At 47.8% G+C, this 18,321-nt stretch overlaps 1 protein-coding gene across 2 annotated transcripts in view; it reads left to right on the top strand.

Annotated features, from left to right (window-relative positions):
- LOC144934138 (rho GTPase-activating protein 24-like) overlaps nucleotides 1-18,321 on the top strand; it is a 75,146-nt gene that overhangs the window by 48,166 nt on the left and 8,659 nt on the right. For both annotated transcript variants that reach the window (XM_078859609.1, XM_078859608.1), the window contains 2 exons: nucleotides 10,267-10,480; nucleotides 15,170-15,302. In XM_078859609.1, coding sequence (XP_078715735.1) covers nucleotides 10,267-10,480; nucleotides 15,170-15,302 — 347 coding nt within the window. The remainder of the gene's footprint in view (nucleotides 1-10,266; nucleotides 10,481-15,169; nucleotides 15,303-18,321) is intronic.

Raw genomic sequence — 18,321 nt, 5'->3', positions numbered from 1 at the left:
CGGAGCATAAACAATTAGAGAGACATTTGTATTTTATGTAACGTTCCATAGAATCTGAATGAACTAAATTACTTCTTGATTTGAAGCTTTCGTGACTGCTGTACTTGATACAGCAATTCTGCTGTGACGGTTCCACCTGAAGACGGAAGCTCGTGTTGCCTCCGAAACGTCGTGATTTATTATTTTATTTCTATTATTTTTTCTATTATTTTTTATTCTTGATTTTTATCTTTTTTTTTTTTACCTACGTGACTTTACCGAAAAAACCTAAGAGTACTAACTAAATTACCTTAATGCTAAACGTTACTCTGACATGCATGAACATACCACTGCAGTCATTTTTGCACTCGTGTGTTTCGAGTAAGACTCGTGGACAGGGGTACATTAACAAAGAGTAACAATGGCCGCATTGCGTCTCAGGAGAAATGGCAGCGACCTTGGGGGGGAAGCCTTCAACCAGCAGTGGATTCACCACGGCTGCTGATGATGATGATGATGATAGCGAATAATAGCTGACACAGTGACTCATGCTCGGCACTGACTGTGATGTGCACGCAAAATAAGCCGAAATGCGGTCCATCCATCGGGAGTGTCCGTTTGTTCTAGATTTGAAGCTTTCGTGACTGCAAGGATTCATACTCATGCAATACGTTCCATTCATTGGCTACCACATTCTGATAAGCTCCCCCCCTCCTCCTCCTCCCCCTTAACTTGTATTTAAGAACTTGTATCTCGGAATCTCTGCCTCACTTGATACAGCAAATTTAGCTGTGACGGTCCCACCTGATGACGGAGACTTGTGTTGCCTCCGAAACGTCGTGATTTTTATTATTAATTTATTATTTTATTTATATTATTACTTTTATTAATTTTAATTTTATTTTTTACCTACGTGATTTTACCGAAAAAACCTAAGAGTGTGTGTGTCCGTTTGCTTTAGACTGCAAAAGATAAACGCCGAGGCTCCCCGGGTGGTAAGTTGTGAACAATGAGACGATTTCCCCAGGCGTCCCGTGATCTGTGCCTTCTTGCGGCTGCCCGACTCGTTGCGTCGTCTGTTTTCGTCACGGCTCGCAGCACCTTCTGCGCGCCTCGGGACCGGGCTGTTTTGGTCTCGTTCTTGGCGAATTCTAGACATTGCACTCCACAAATGTTTGCACGGTGCTTTGGAGGCTGTACTCTTAGGACAACAGCATTTTTTTTGTTGCAAATGTTTGCATAGGGATTTTTTTTCGGGGGGAGGGAGGGGGGAGATGGACGTGGTGGGTGGGGAGAGACAGGAGTGTGTTGACATTTGGGATGAGCGGGTTTTTTGTTGTTGTTGCATGGTTTGTGCCAGGCCCTTTGTTTTGATAAGAAAATAATGAACGCCCTCCGCCTATTTCATATCTGTGGAACTGGCATTTGTTGAAAGCCGGGCGGATATTTTCCCTGCCGTGTTTGGACAGCTCTTGTGAAGCGCACGAGAGAGGACCCATGACTTGCTCTCAGCCCTCTCTCAGCATTCTTTAAGTGCCTCCGCCATGAGCGTGTGGAGAAATTATCTGCGGCTTCAGCGGCCCGAAAGGAAATGCTTGACTCGGCTAGTTTCAAGTTGTGTTCTACTTATTTATAGAGTCTGCGAGCATTTTCAAGTGGTTAAATGCCTCGGCGTATTTTCACAAGTTGAAGTAAAAATCATTGCCGTCACACGCACGGATCGTAGCAAATGATTGAGGTTTACCTTTCATACGCATGAACACTCGTTAATTGCTTGAAAACATCTTAATACATAGAGCGCCGCAGAGCTTGGACAATTGTTGGCGCCAGTTCGTGGCCTGGCTGTCTTCCAGCTTGTCTACGTTTCCTGAGCGAATGCGAGATGCACTTTGCAAGAACGACGCAATATGAAACTCACCAATGTTATGAGACGTACATTATCCTGGCGGCTTTGCCCTGGGTTACTGGATCACCAAACGAGCGACTTTCTGTACTGCACGCGAATGAGAAACTCTGAATTCGCTGACGCAGGAGTACGGCTTAACGATAAATCCGCCACATAAAACAAAATAGTGCCAGTTATTGAGCGACAAAAGTTAAAAGCGTGACCACTTTCGCTTCGGCAGCTGAGCCCCCACCCCCTTCCCCTCCGAGCACGAAGCTAAGTACCACTCGTAAGCCAGATAAAGCTCTGCGACTGGACACACGGCAAGACTGCTCGCCTGCTCAATGAATGCCTGCTCAATGAACCCTTTGTAACCCACCACCCCCACCACCACCACTACCACCACCACTACCACCACTACCACCACTACCACCACCACCACTACCACCCCCACCACCACCACTACCACCCCCACGACCACCCCCACCACTACCACCACCCCCACCACTACCACCACCACTACCACCACCACCCCCACCATTACCACCACCACTACCACCACCACCACTACCACCCACACCACTACCATCACCACCACTACCACCCCCACCACTACCACCACCACTACCACCACCACCATTACCACCACCACCCCCACCACCACCACTACCACCACCACCACTACCACCACCACCCCCACAACCACTACCACCACCACCACTACCACCACCACTACCACTACCACCACCACCACCACCACTACCACCACCCCCACCACCACCACCACCACCACTACCACCACCACTACCACCACCACCCCCACCACCACTACCACTACCACCACCACCCCCACCACTACCACCACCACTACCACCACCACCACTACCACCCACACCACTACCACCACCACCACTACCACCCCCACCACTACCACCACCATTACCACCACCACCCCCACCACCCCCACCACTACCACCACCACTACCACCACCCCCACCACCACCACACCTCTCTGGAGGGTCCCTCGTGGCTCGGGTCCCCCAGCATCTCGTCCGCATTCACCTGGTCGCTTCACCTTGTCAGAGGCCGCGTGTAGATTCGTGAGGAGTGGTTAGCGCTACGAACCCGGTGACCCGGGTTCGTTTCCCCGCTCACGGTCAACACCGGTGGGGATTAGCTGAACCGGCCCTGGGCTTCCCCTCGGTCGACTCGGTCTCAAATGAGTACCTTGCGCGATGTATAAAAAAATCGCCACTGGGGAGACAAAGGCGGGCGAGCGTGGTGTTGGCCACCCACCCTTCTGCGTGCTGTTCTGGCCTTCATAAGTGCTACTTGCTAAAAGCACTTGCCCCAACAGTCTGTTAAGGCTGTACAGGGGATCCTTGTCTTTGTGTGCCAAGTGCGCTACGAACCCGGACACCTGAGTAAGATTCCCATTCAAGGCAAACATCGGTGAAAAATATCTGAATCGGTCCTCGGCCTCCTCTAGATCAACTCGGCATTAAATGAGTACCTGGGGTGGTGTGTAAACATCAGCACTGGGGAGACAAAGGCGGCCGGGCGTGGTGCTGGCCACCCACCCCCTCGTGTGCCGTGCCGGCCTTCGTAGGTGCTCGCTAACAGCACTTGCCCCTACATCACTTGAAATTGTACCTCCCCTTCGATGCAATTGTGATCAGATTATTGGGGGTGGCCAGAATATTTGTGTGCACTCTCACACGATCCAGCAGAACCATCAGCCAGCAGCAGCTCGTCGGAGATTGAATAAAGATCTTGCTAATTTGTCTCATTAGCGTGATTTATTCGTTTGGCTTCGAGCCCGAGCTCTCATGCTGAATCCCCCACGCTGTTCACGAGGGCCAGGCGTGGGTCGGTGCCACATCCGCAAACAGCTGAGAGGTCTCACACGCACGCGCACGTGGTTGCCTTGCGTGGTTGCCTTGCGTGGTTGCGTGCGTACGTGGTTGCGTTGCGTGCGTGCGTGAGCGCGCACAAGAGATCCCCAAACAATCTCCATTTTTCTGCAGTTTCACTGCGTGACCTTTGCAAGGGAGAAATGTACATCTCGTGCGCGAGCAGTCGCCTTGAGATGCAATTGCGTTTAGGTCCTAAATATACGTTGGGGAAAAAACTTAGCATCGTATTTTATGAACCCTGTTAGCCGCAGTGGTGCAGTGAGTTGCTTAGTGTGGTTGGCATGGGTCCTGGTGTAAGGAATGAAATGAAAAGAAAACTAACAATTTTTATTTTACCAGGTAAGGCCCACTGAGCTCTTTTTCAGAAGCAACCTGGCCACAAATGATAGCTAAACAAAGTGACGTAAGTGAAAATGTATAGCAGTAGCCAAATACCAAAAAACGTGTTCATTCTAAATGTGGAGGGGAAAACTCGGAGGACCGGGAGAAAATCCACGCGACCACGGGGAGAGGACATGCAAACTCCAAACATACAACAGGTGTCAGGGTCGGGATCGGGATCGAACCCACGACCTCCTGCATACCAGGCGAGGTAGTTAACATCTTGGCACCACAGTGCCCCAAATGAAGGCCCGTGTCCAATCCTGTGAATCCCAGTGCAGTGACACTGCCCGCACACCCGATAGCCCTGCTACTGGGTGCAATTGCGATCGCACATTTGGCCCACAATAAATTTCAGACGTGTCTTCGGGCTCGAGTGCTTCTGAATAAAGTGCAAATGCGAGCCATGTTCCGTCATAAGGTTTTGTTTTTTCTCCCTTGCAATTGCCACTGGGTCCGCTGAGTGGGTTTACATCCTTGTGGACATGCGGAGTTCATGGAGTACAGGAAGGAGCATTCTTCAACTGCTGTGAACCCTTGCTGAGCCCTCCCTGGCTGCAAGGTTAGCTGCTTTGTTTTTGAGTTTAGTGAATAATACGTATTTTCATTCGTGCCGCTCCTATTGCTAAATTTAACACGAAAATAAATAACACTCCGTGAAATATTTTTCATGCTCAGACTCAAGACTTTATTTACACTGGGGGTATCCGATGAGCTCTTTTTACACACATGTCCAGTAGGGGCGGGTCAGAACGTTACAGCAACAAACAATACATAGGGATCCATAGAGTTACATAGAGACTCGAAGACCACAGGCCAATACCGTGATGGCAGTTACAGGGCATTGCAGGCTGGAGGGAATGTGCAAATCTAACCAGAGCAAAACCAATATCTTATTTATACGAAACCCAGGCCAGAACCTATTGCAAACAGGATAAACAATGAATAGCGCTTAAAAAAACAATCAAAAGTGTCAAAAATTATGTCACATACGTATATAAATAAACCATATATACAGCCTCATTTATAGCAAGCACTCTTTTTGAGTTGGCAAAGTTTTGATTGACCCCACCTATAATACTATTGTGGAGCCTCAGTTATGTATTTTTAGCAGGAAAAAAACTATGAAAAATACATAACATCCAAACTAAAACCAAACTTTATTTTACCAGGTAAGGCCCAGTCAGCCATCTAGCGACCTGGCCGCAAATGATAACTCAGCAAAGCGGCTTATCATGTGGAAATGTCTAGCAGCCGAATACTCTAAACGCGTGATGTTGATTATAAATGTGGAGGGAAAAACCGGTGGTCCCGGAGAAAAATCCACACGACCACAGGGAGAGAGGACATGCAAACTCCAAATATACATGCACTGGGGTCGGGATTGAACCCACGACGTCCTGTATACCAGGCGAGGTAGTTAACATCTCGCCACCGTGGCATCCCACTGCCATGTGCCGAATGTTGCCCCGATTATCTGCACCTTCTACGGTATGTCACTTTGTGTGCCAGTTGTACGCTGCCTGAAAATACCATTAAGGGAATAACCGTGGCTGCCCATCCTGTACAGTGTTCACTGAGCTGCCTTGTTCCGTTAGCAGTAGAGTAGTTTCAGAAATCTCCGTGTGATAACGTCAGGTCCGGTGGGGGGAGGGGCGTGCGTTTAGAATTACCAAGGCCGAGGTAACAGTTTCAACTTGTAAAGCTCCTGCACAGTATTCGCTCACTCCCAGAAAGAGAGAACGGCTCAGAGGTGCGAGGAAAAACCCGCAGACGATCGGGAAAGGCAGCGAGGCGGTTATCCAGTGCCGAATTTCGCCCGCTCGCAAGCTCTGCAGTCCTATACATATTGAGGTGTTATCGGCCAATTCATGAGCGTTCACACGTGGGAGGAAACCGGATCACCCGGAGAAAGCCTGCGCGTGCGAGGGGGCAACGCTCTATCCCCGTACAGATGTAACAGGTGGGGTCCACATTCTCCTTGGTGAGCCAGGTTTATGGCTCCTTGATGGACACAGGAACGGAGTTTCGTAACACGTGTGCGGTGATCCACCTACCCTCGTTGCCTCCACACAGCGCTGGATTACAGACATCCGCGTGCGTAGCCACCACAGCCAGGCTAATACCGTTGTTGAATGTGTTCTTTTTTTTTTATAATCTGTTAGCCAGAACGCTACGCACCGCTTGATGTTGTATCTCCCTTAGGTTATAGGATGAATGGCGAAGCATTGAACCGCACTGATTTCAGTCCTCTTAGCGTCAGTTGTGCTTAATGTCATGAATTTTGCGGCGTTAACAGCTGGATGTAAGGTGGGATTCATTCTGGTTCATGGGCCTTTGGCGGCACGTCAAAGTGTACTTGTTCTATTACCTGTAAGTGTATTATACCGTGGGGCATTGATTTATTGGTATCTTTTGTGTGCGAAGGAAATAGCGCCATAATTTGCCCTTAGCGTTGTATTGTGTGTGGCTTTTAGGGTTTGCATGAATATTAATGGGGAAAGTAATAACAATGTCAGATGCACTCATGATTGAGTCATTACACCGACCAATTTAATAATGCAAACGAGCTAGAGGCAGGGAAATTATTTGAAGAATTTAACAAAGAATGCTGTAGAGAGGGGACTAAAGATAAATACGAGCAAAGCAAACGTCGCTTGCGAGAATTTCACGACATGAAAGGACATTATTGTGAAGAGGGACACAACTGGAAACCACTGCAGAGTATGTACCGTGCATGTACGTAGGGACATTATTGACGGCGTGCCGAGATCAGAGCGATGCGATACAGATGCGAGCGAGGGCAACGGGATTGAGTGATTTTTCTAAACAAAAATTTCATTGAAAAAAAAGGCAACTTACCAATGTGCCTCGTAAACAAAAATAAGTACAAATGACCTGCAATGGCACATGATTGGAACCGTGGATGGGAGAGGGGAGAGATCGGGCAGGGGGCGGTCGTGTGGAGGAGCTTGAAGACTGTGAAAGCAGTGTTCGTCACTGAGGGGGTGGGGGGGGGGGCACTGTCACCGATAAGACATCATCAATTTGAGGGCCGCCACACATTTGAAACCATTGGGGGTTTGACAACAGCACGATGACGACGATGATGGGGGTGTTTTCACCATTTGTATATTGCACTGGTCAACAAAAAAAATTCTGGCCTGGACTTTTGCAGCTGTTTTAGACTAATTTCAGGGTGCTGATTCCAAATCTGATCTCAGATTTGCTCTATCACATCTCATTCTTATGCTATCGGCATACACCATTTTCATTGATTTTACCCGAAATTAACTCTGTCACTTATGATTGCAAGTTGTTGCGAGTCAGTGACTGCTTTAGTGTTAAAATATGGTGCTGTATTTTTATGATAGTGTGTTTTATAATATAATTTTATGTAGATATCCACATTTATTAAATATTTTTCTTCGGCAGTTTTTATTGAAAATGCAATATGTGATATCTCAAAAACCTGATGTGATAGACAAAAACTGATGCCAGATTTGGAATCGGCACCCCAAAATTACATTAAAAGCGTTGGAATACCTTATGCCAGAAAAAGTGTGTTGACCAGTGTTATAAAACCGTTGGAATACCTTGTGCCAGAAAAAGTGTGTTGACCAGTGTTATAAAACCGTTGGAATACCTTGTGCCAGAAAAAGTGTGTTGACCAGTGTTATAAAACCGTTGGAATACCTTGTGCCAGAAAAAGTGTGTTGACCAGTGTTATAAAACCGTTGGAATACCTTATGCCAGAAAAAGTGTGTTGACCAGTGTTATAAAACCGTTGGAATACCTTATGCCAGAAAAAGTGTGTTGACCAGTGTTATAAAACCGTTGGAATACCTTGTGCCAGAAAAAGTGTGTTGACCAGTGTTATAAAACCGTTGGAATACCTTATGCCAGAAAAAGTGTGTTGACCAGTGTTATAAAACCGTTGGAATACCTTATGCCAGAAAAAGTGTGTTGACCAGTGTTATAAAACCGTTGGAATACCTTGTGCCAGAAAAAGTGTGTTGACCAGTGTTATAAAACCGTTGGAATACCTTGTGCCAGAAAAAGTGTGTTGACCAGTGTTATAAAACCGTTGGAATACCTTGTGCCAGAAAAAGTGTGTTGACCAGTGATATAAAACCGTTGGAATACCTTATGCCAGAAAAAGTGTGTTGACCAGTGTTATAAAACCGTTGGAATACCTTGTGCCAGAAAAAGTGTGTTGACCAGTGTTATAAAACCGTTGGAATACCTTATGCCAGAAAAAGTGTGTTGATCAGTGTTATAAAACCGTTGGAATACCTTATGCCAGAAAAAGTGTGTTGACCAGTGATATAAAACCGTTGGAATACCTTGTGCCAGAAAAAGTGTGTTGACCAGTGATATAAAACCGTTGGAATACCTTGTGCCAGAAAAAGTGTGTTGACCAGTGTTATAAAACCGTTGGAATACCTTGTGCCAGAAAAAGTGTGTTGACCAGTGATATAAAACCGTTGGAATACCTTGTGCCAGAAAAAGTGTGTTGACCAGTGATATAAAACCGTTGGAATACCTTGTGCCAGAAAAAGTGTGTTGACCAGTGATATAAAACCGTTGGAATACCTTGTGCCAGAAAAAGTGTGTTGACCAGTGATATAAAACCGTTGGAATACCTTGTGCCAGAAAAAGTGTGTTGACCAGTGTTGTCGGGTGCCGCACTCAAGGCCACCAGAGGGCCGCTAGTGGCCCCGTGGGCCTTGCGATGAAGAACGCCGCTGTGAAGTGTGATCTAGACATTCACTCGCGATTGGATTGAGAGCGAGTGGAGTGTTTTGGATTTCCTAGATGTTTTTATTGGGACTATCACGGGATGCATAATATACACCTACATTGCATTGCATTAACTTGTCATCTACTTGTGGTATGGCGGTTTGGGAAAGTATTCATGGGTTTTATGTTCACGGAAACTATATCGAATCTACATGCCGACCATAATCTATTTATTCATATATTTATTTGCCCATTCGTTTATGTATTTACTCCATAACTGCTTGATTTTGCCGAGACCGCCACAACGTGGGCGTGGAATATGCCCCCGACAAACGCCCGGTTGGACCTTGTGACGGCCGCAGGCGAGCGGACGGGACTCAGCTAAGGCCCTCCTCGAAGGGACCGTGGCGCTTTCGGCCACGGCACTCGTCCCCGGACGCTGCGGGCCGTGGGCTCTGCCCACCCCTGAGAGCCCGCGGCTGCCTCCCTGGGCTGCCCATACCGGAGAACGCCGCCCGGTTGCAGGGATCAATTAAGATGGATTAACGGGAGAGGTGGCCCAGGGGTTGGTCATGGGTCAGAGCACTGAGCTGCCACCGTTGAGATCCTAGTTAGAATCCGGGTTTCAGCCACCCGTCATTAAACCGGGTTCTCCGGTGTCCACCTACCTCTTCCCCTCTCATTTTACTCCCCGGCCCTCCGTGCACTCTCCGCTCGGGCAACTGAGGATTCATATCAAAGCCTCCAGTCAACCTTGGCTCGGAGGGGGAGGTTGCTACTTCACCTGTGCTGCCCGATCGTCTGGAACTCGCTTCCCCCGGCCGTGTGTGATATTGACTCCCTGCCCCTGTTCAAGTCCAGGCTCAAGACCTTACTCTTTTCACCGCCGTTGACCGACTGTTACTATATCTTTCTTAATTAAATTTCCTTTTCCCAGGATGCCCACCTGCCGCACGTCTGCATAGCATCTTGAGATGTGGTTGGATTTAGAAACAGGACTGTAATAATCCAAAGTGAACTGTGTTATAAGTCTCGGAGCTGTGCACTCACTCATGCTGACGGATTCATTCACTCAGTCACCCACCCTTTCACCTACTCACCCACTTACCCTCTCGCTCACCCACTTATCCGCTTACTCACTCACACACTCATTCGCTCATCCACTCACATGCCCACTCACAACTCACCTTCTCATCCACCCACTCAATAACTCACTCATTCACACACTCGCTCATCCACTCACTCACTCACTCACACATTCACCATCTTACCTTCTCATCCCTACACTCAATAACTCGCTCACTCACCCACTCGCTCATTTATTCACTCGCCCTACCCACTCGCCTGCTCGTTTGCCCACAGGAGTGTTTGGCCAGCGGCTGGAGGAGACGGTGCGGAGCGAGACGGGGTCGGACGGGGTGACGGCACCAGCCCCGCTGCTCGTCACTCAGTGCGTCAACTTCATCCGCTGCCAGGGCCTGGCCGAGGAGGGCCTCTTCCGTCTGCCGGGCCAGACGAACCTGGTGCGCGAGCTGCAAGAGGCCTTCGACTGCGGCGAACGCCCCATCTTTGACGGGTTCGTGTTTACACATTTTTTTGTCAAACCGCTGCTGCGGTGAGGATCTTCCCATGCCCCGTGCAGGTCTTGGGAGTTGTCTGACCAGAAAAAAACTATTTTTAATTTTACCAGTGAAGGCCTGCTGAGCTATAATATAGCTTTTTTCACAAATGATAGCTCAACGAAGTGGCTTATCACGTGGACATTTATAGCAGCCAAATACTCTAAACGAGTGATGTTGATTCTAAACATGGAGGGGAAAGACCGGAGGACCCGGAGAAAAATCCACGCCACCACGAGGAAAGAGACACGCAAACTCCGAATATACAGCAGGCGTCAGGGTCGGAGTGGAACCCACGACCTCCTGCTGCATCCCAGGCGAGGGAGATAATACCACAGTGCCCCAAATGAAGCCCCGTGTCCACTTCCAACAAGCCACCACCACGGCGCCCGATTAACTTCTCCATGCTGGACAGTGAGGGTTGACGAAGGCAGGGAGCACAGATTTTGGGAGCTGAGTGCAGTATCACGGCGTATATCGCTGCATTGCTGACCACTGACAATGCAGCGCTGTGGAAGTCTACAACGCCTGTTCTGGTGTGGTGGTCGCCCATCCAAGCGATATCCAGACTCAACCCAGATACTGCCTGACTAAGTTGGGCATCGATCTTTGTAGTCCCGTTATTTTTCACGGAGACCGTAGCAAACCGACATGCTGAACAGAGCAAGAAGCATAAGATCAACCCAAAACTGTTTAAAAAAAATAATATTTTTTGGGAAAATTTTACATCAAAACAAATCCTCTAGGACTAAAAAACTCCCAAAAGATTGCATGATCTTAACATTCTTCAAGGTCTCAGCAGATGCATTTAATCTCCCATAACTGTCAAGAGACTTTTTTTGTTGCCAAATTCTTACCTCTGGTCCAGAGTTCCTAACTCCAGTGCCTCATCACAGCTCCCTCGACAACGTGTCCAGGAGCAGCAATTTAGCGGGGGATCCTGGCCGCTCAGGTTTAAGTCGCTTGACCACACCGCGTGGGGATGTCGCACACCGCATGCCTGAATTGATGCCAGACCCAGCCTCCGCAGTGGTGGGTGGAGCGATTGATTTCCTTCTCATAAACAAGCTGCAGTAGATACTTGCATGTTAAAACATCTGTGCTGCAAGCAGCAGTCTTCAGTTCGCGGCTGTTACAGGCATAAGAAATACTGCCGTGGCCTAACGGATAGGACGCTGGACTTACAATCCAGATGTTCACCTCCTGGCGTGGCAGATGAAAAAATGGGAACGTTTCTTAAATTCCCCACCCCCCCCCGGGCCTCCATCCACCCAGCAGTATAAATGTAACAAGGCAGATCGTATGAGCGTATTGGAGTACATGGCAGACAGCCTTGCACTTTGGGAATGGCAAGGACGCCGAATGCCCTTGTAATTTGCTTTTGATTTGGGCCTGTGCTCAGCAACCGTGATAAAAGGAACCTCCAGTAGACCCAAGAAAACGCAAATGTTTTCGTTTAATCCCAGCAGCACCCGTGTGGTAGGTACACCGCTCGCTGTGGACGCTGCTGAACGCGTTCAGGGCTCCTACTAATCCCCGTGTGGCTTGGCACGCTTACGACCTTGTAGCAACACAGGAAATAACTGCAGTCAATCGCCTTTCTTTTTGCTTGCCCCTTGCAGAGAACATCCCTGCTGGAATTTGCCCTCGCCAAGTAAAAACAATTAAAACAATCCAGAGGGCAGGCGCGCGGAAATGTACAATAGACTTTATTTGAGTACGCTGGAACATACCTTTACTTCAACCCAAAAATAACCCAAAGACATCTTTGAAAAATAACACGACGCACTGTAGTACTATAATAATCATCATCATCATCATCACGATCATTGTCAATAACAAACATCGGCGTGTAACTGTCGACTCTTTAATAACGTCGTAAAATCGTAATCATCGTCGTCGTCGTTGTCGTCATCATCATCCTCGACCACTGTCTTTCGTTTCAACGTCAGTATCCGCGCATGCGTCGTTTTTTCTCTCCTTCTTCTTCAACATCTTCACCATCTTTCTTCATTCATCGCCAGCGGGAACGATATTCGCGGCCTTTAGAGATCGCGCGCGCTCGTTGGCTTGCGCGAGAGCGCTGATGGTGACAACGACGCGGAACGTTCGACCGTGAACTGCACCGGCTCTCGGCGCGTGCCACTCGCTCCGACGAGAGTCGCGACGCCAGCCGATGCTCAACCGCAGCACGCTGCATTTCTTATTTAATATATATAATAACGTCTTTTAATTTCGACAGAACACAACTCCCTTCAGTCCCCATAATACCGGCGAGAACATGCAACACGTTTGACGGATCTATTATCGGCGTGGCTAAAGCGCTCGAAAGCAATGGACGGCACGGGTTTTGCTCGAATCGGCGAATAAGAGTGATGTGCGAGTGAGTGGTTCAAAGGATGATGGATTTGAGAGGCATGCAAGACCACGTCCTTTCTTCAAGGTCTTTCATTTTGTCCTGAAAAGCAATCAACGGCACCGTATTATTTTATACGCATTGTAAAGCTGTGTGCATTGTCTGCTTTTTTTAGTGCCCATTTGTATGCGGAGTGCTGCAGTGATATGGCCCCGTGTTTTTTTTTTGTAAATATTGTAAACCCTCAGTATTTCCTGAAGAATGCCAGCCGGCCAAAACATCGAGGTGTTTTTTTAATTTTTTTTTACCAGGGATAGGACTTAAACAGACGCCGTTATATTTGTATCGACCTTTGTACCCAAGGCGTCGGATGCGCGCAAGAAACGCGTGCGGACGAGCGATCGGTTGCTGATGGCCAGGGCCAAGCAAAGTTAGCCCTCGGGCAATGCATGTGTGAAGAAAGTGTGGGCGGTGCGGCAGAGTTTCGTTCACACAAAAAGCAATGAAAGGAATCGTGAGGACGACAAAAAGAAAAGCCCATGCTGCGGCTATAATGGGGAAAAACAATAAAACGAGAATTGTGACGGGGGGGGGCGGGGCGGCCTCGTTGGCGAGGAGCTGACTTGGCACTAAAAACCGCACCTCCGATTTGGCAAGGTCGGCTACGTACGGCGCGAAAGAAGTTCCAACGTACGTACCCACATACAAAACGAACGGTTTCAGTCGCGGGGAGCAACGAATTTCCTTCTGCCTATTTCAGGGCAAATTACGCAGTGAAATAAACAAGCGTTCGTTTTTTTGCTGTTGAGGCGCGAGAGAGCCGCCTGCAGCCACACGTGCGCTGTTGCGCTGTCAAGAGGTGGGTGGCTTTGACACGTATTAAAGAGCGCTGAATCGGCACTGCCATTCTCTGGGTTTAAGCTTTTGTCTACCACTCGGGATTAAACCGGAGGGGGTTGCTTGTGAATATGGGGAGTCGTTTCTCCGCCCAGTTCTCGGACGATTGCATAAAAAATCTCATTTATGAAAAAAAGTTTTCCCATTGCACTTTCACTTGGCCATGGATCGCGCTTCTCTCCGGATGCAATGAAACGGGCCAAAGGAGAGAGCAGGGAAGCCCCCCCCCCCCACCACCACCACCGTCTGGCGGGCGGATGGGGCAATGAAGACACCGCTGGGATGAGGCATCGTGACCCGGCCAAAGTATTGCGATGTCAGCTCACGTGATCTGTCAAAGCCACGTCGCACTCGTAAATATTCTTAGGTTTTTTCGGTAAAGTCACGTAGGTAAAAAATCAAAATTAATAAAAGTTAATTTTGATTTTTTACCTACGTGACTTTACCGAAAAAACCTAAGAATATGAATACTTGCAGTCACGGTAGCTTCAAATCTAGAATCGTTGTAAATAGTAATAATTTATTCACAGGCCTTGTCAATTCACTGCCCATGCCAGTCGTCAGGGTTGTTTGACCGTACTTCACCATACTGGTCATTGCGGGCTGGTGAAGGGGAGAAGTTTATAATAATGGTTGTTGAGCTGAGGGCATCTGGTAACCAACCAGGCAGCATTTGTTTCACAAGGCTGGCTCTGCTGATGAGACCCAGAAGATTGAAACCGGTCGAGAGTTTGCTTGGTTAAACAAATGCTGTTTGGTGATATTGGTTCTGGAAAGCGAATAGTCCGATGGACCAAAACACATTTTATTTACGTGTGGAGACACTGAGCAAAGTTTTGCCTCAATACAAAAAGCATTTCCGCGTACACAATGTTGGCTCTTTCAGCTACAAAGCCCTTCCCCACAGCATTGCCCCACAGTTCAGCAAATAACGTTGAGACCTTCTCAATGCACTGCTAGCCGAAGGCCTTCCCACCACGTCATCAGACAACCCCCACGTGACCGCAGTACACGACAATAACAATAAATTTGGGTTTATTTTTCCGTTCTGAATCCGAAGGCCCCCTTCCCCGTCGCAGGGCCAAAGCCGAGCGCCCACGTGCCCGCGGTGTTTGTTGTGTCTCCCGAGCGCGTGTGTGTGTGTCACGCGTGTGTGTGTCGCGCGCGTGCCGCAAGCGTTGTCACACGTGTGTCGCAAGCGTGTCGCGAGCGTTGTCACACGTGTGTGTGTGTGTGTCGCGCGTGTTGTGTCTCCCGAGCGCATGTGTGTGTCGCGCGCGTGCCGCAAGCGTCGTCACACGTGTGTGTGTGCGTGTCGCGAGCGTGTCGCGAGCATGTCGTGATCGTGTGTCGCGAGCGCTGTCATTTTTTTACCGGGCGTGCGGCTCCGCAGGGACACGGACGTCCACACGGTGGCCTCCCTCGTGAAGCTCTACCTGCGGGAGCTGCCCGAGCCCGTGGTGCCGTTCTCCCTGTACAGCGAGTTCCTCTCTTGTGCTTCTCTCCTGGCCAAGAACCAGAGCGAGGTTAGTGGCACCACTGTCGAGCGCAAACAAGCGAGCACCGACGTCCTACATTTTTTCTTTCTCCTGCTCGTAGATTCTCTTTCTTCACTCTCATTTTCCGACGTGCGGCTGAACTTTTATTAAAATGAACACGCGAGGGGAGGTCTAAGAAGGTGGGGGGCGGGGGGGGGGTTATCATATGAGAGGGCTAGGACCGTCCCAGAGCACTCACATTTGTTTTAAGAAATAAAGCCGTCAAACTGGCGAATAAATATTCCCCTCCCCGAATATTTGTTGTGCCATGAACGAATATTTGTTCCCCACTAGGTAGTCGGCAATAGTTGGATGTGTTGCTTCTCCTTTCGAAGATTGGTTCCTGCTTGGTTTTAATAGCAATGCAATCTTTGCATGCGAGTCTGTGTCCACGTATATCGACTAAAACCTGATATGTAAGATCACTTTCTCGCCCTTTTTGTGAAACAGTGGCTCGATTTTCGTTTTAGTAGAGTATACATTTTTACACACTATCTTTTTGGTTCCAACTTTGTCCTGACCCAATGTGGTCCCTGACCCAATGTGGTTGCATGTTGGTTCTTGTGGAAACAAATATTCTGAGGAATCAATATTAATTTACAACAACATTGCTGAGATCCTGAATTTTAGTTTTTATCCTGATAGCCGCCATAGTTAAACTTGGAGTCCTCAATGCGGTCATCAATGACTACATACAAAGTCAAAATCGATGTTGGTTTCCACTTAATTTGGCAACATTTCCGCTCTCAGAATTACAAAATAATTTAAACTTGAATTGAAGCGTTCGTGACTGCAGGAATTACTCTTAGCTTCTTTTGGTAAAGTCACATAGAAAGAAAATGTATTAAATAATAGAACACGACGTTTCGATTGCAACACAAGCAACCATCATCAGGTAGAACTATATTTGAGAGAGAGATAGAACACAGACACGGAGACACACAGACATACACACAAGCAGAGAGAGACAACACAGAGACACATAGAGAGAGACACACAACATAGACGCACAGACAGACACACAAGCAGAGAGAGACAACACAGAGACACACAGAGAGAGACACACAACATAGACACACAGACAGACAAACAAGCAGAGAGAGACAACACAGAGACACAAAGAGAGAGACACACAACATAGACACGCAGTCACACAAGCAGAGAGAGACAACACAGAGACACAGAGAGACACACAACATAGACACACACAGAGAGACACACAACATAGACACACTGTGTCTTTGTGTTGTCTCTCTCTGCTTGTGTGTCTGTCTGCGTGTCTATGTTGTGTCTCTCTCTCTGGGTGTCTCTGTGTTGTGTCTCTCTCTGCTTGTGTGTCTGTCTATGTGTCTCCGCGTCTGTGTTTTGTCTCTCTCTCAAATTTAGTTGTACCTGATGACGGCTGCTTGTGTTGCAATCGAAACGTCGTACTCTATAATTTAATTTATTTTCTTTCTACGTGACTGTACCGAAAGAAACAAAGATTTAAAAAATAATTGGTTTGACTGCTACATGACAAACATTTATCTGGGGCAGGATGGGTGGGAATGTGGATTTCATGTTCTAGTGGCGACAAATGAGGTCACGTGAAGCGGTCACAGAAGCAGTTCTGTGTTGTCACATTCCGTGGGCCATTCTCATTGCTCACGTGCCGTGATGCCGATACAACAACCGGGTTGAAAATGCTATGAGATCTCTTTTACCAGTGGCAAAATATAATGGTAGGTTTTTACCCTTTTAACTGGTACAAAGCTGACACCTTTATTCAAGGCATCATGTTTGCAATGACCACAACACAAGTAGTCAATAAAGCAAACAAAAAGAAGCAACTCTGATAAGGATAATAATATGCACTGTCCTTGAAGTTGATTGGCCCACACCCGAGACGGCTTTCTTTAGAGCCTAGTCCCCATTGGTGTAGGGCCAGATGACACCAGAAGGCGTACAACTCAAAAACAGTGCAATATCAGAGTATTGAGAGTTCGGGGTGAACATTTACGCTATGAGATCTCTTTTACCAGTGGCAAAATATAATGGTAGGTTTTTACCCTTTTAACTGGTACAAAACTGACACCTTTATTCAAGGCATCATGTTTGCAATGACCACAACACAAGTAGTTGTACGCCTTCTGGTGTCATCTGGCCCTACACCAATGGGGACTAGGCTCTAAAGAAAGCCGTCTCGGGTGTGGGCCAATCAACTTCAAGGACAGTGCATATTATTATCCTTATCAGAGTTGCTTCTTTTTGTTTGCTTTATTGACTACTTGTGTTGTGGTCATTGCAAACATGATGCCTTGAATAAAGGTGTCAGTTTTGTACCAGTTAAAAGGGTAAAAACCTACCATTATGGGTTGAAGATGGTGAAAAAGACAAAATGAACAAGTTTTCAGCAACCTCAGAGCTACGTTTTCATTGGCTGCATTTTGTTGCTTATTTTTCCCATCGTTCTAACGCGAGTTCCCCTTTTAAATTGCCACCTCTATCCTGAACAACACAGTAGTCGGCAGCAATGTATATCAATGAAGAAGCCGTAAAACGAGAAACCGTAAATAGTGGACATTCTGCTCGCAGAATGTCTAATCGGTGTTATCACTCCCAAGCACTAAATGCCATGTTTAAACAGACCATGGTTAAATATTGACCCGCGGGAGGAGTTTGTGTTAGGCTCCACGAGTGAAGAGCGTTGATAGTTGGGGTGCTCCAGAGATTCCTTCACGTATGTGGGGGAGGGGGAGGAGAGCGGTGGCGCAGTGGTTAGCGCACTACATTCCGCATGCCGTTTTCCTCTTTCTCGTACGGCGGGGTGGAAAAGCAATCGTTTTGAAACGCGTTATCGGTTCAACGCGAAGTTGTTTCAACCAATACAATGAGGCTGCGTGACGCTGTGTGGATGGCAGCAACACGGCCAGGATGTGTTTTTCGATGGTTCGGACTTCCACCACCACCACCACCACCCAGCAGGAGTTCGTGACCCCTTCCCATTTGTGGGACGGTAGAACGCGCG

The sequence above is a fragment of the Lampetra fluviatilis genome, chromosome 9 (assembly GCF_964198595.1).
Source record: "Lampetra fluviatilis chromosome 9, kcLamFluv1.1, whole genome shotgun sequence".
In the NCBI taxonomy this organism is placed as follows: domain Eukaryota; kingdom Metazoa; phylum Chordata; class Hyperoartia; order Petromyzontiformes; family Petromyzontidae; genus Lampetra; species Lampetra fluviatilis.
Note: the sequence above shows the minus strand (reverse complement) of the source record. Positions and strands in the feature narration are given on the sequence as shown.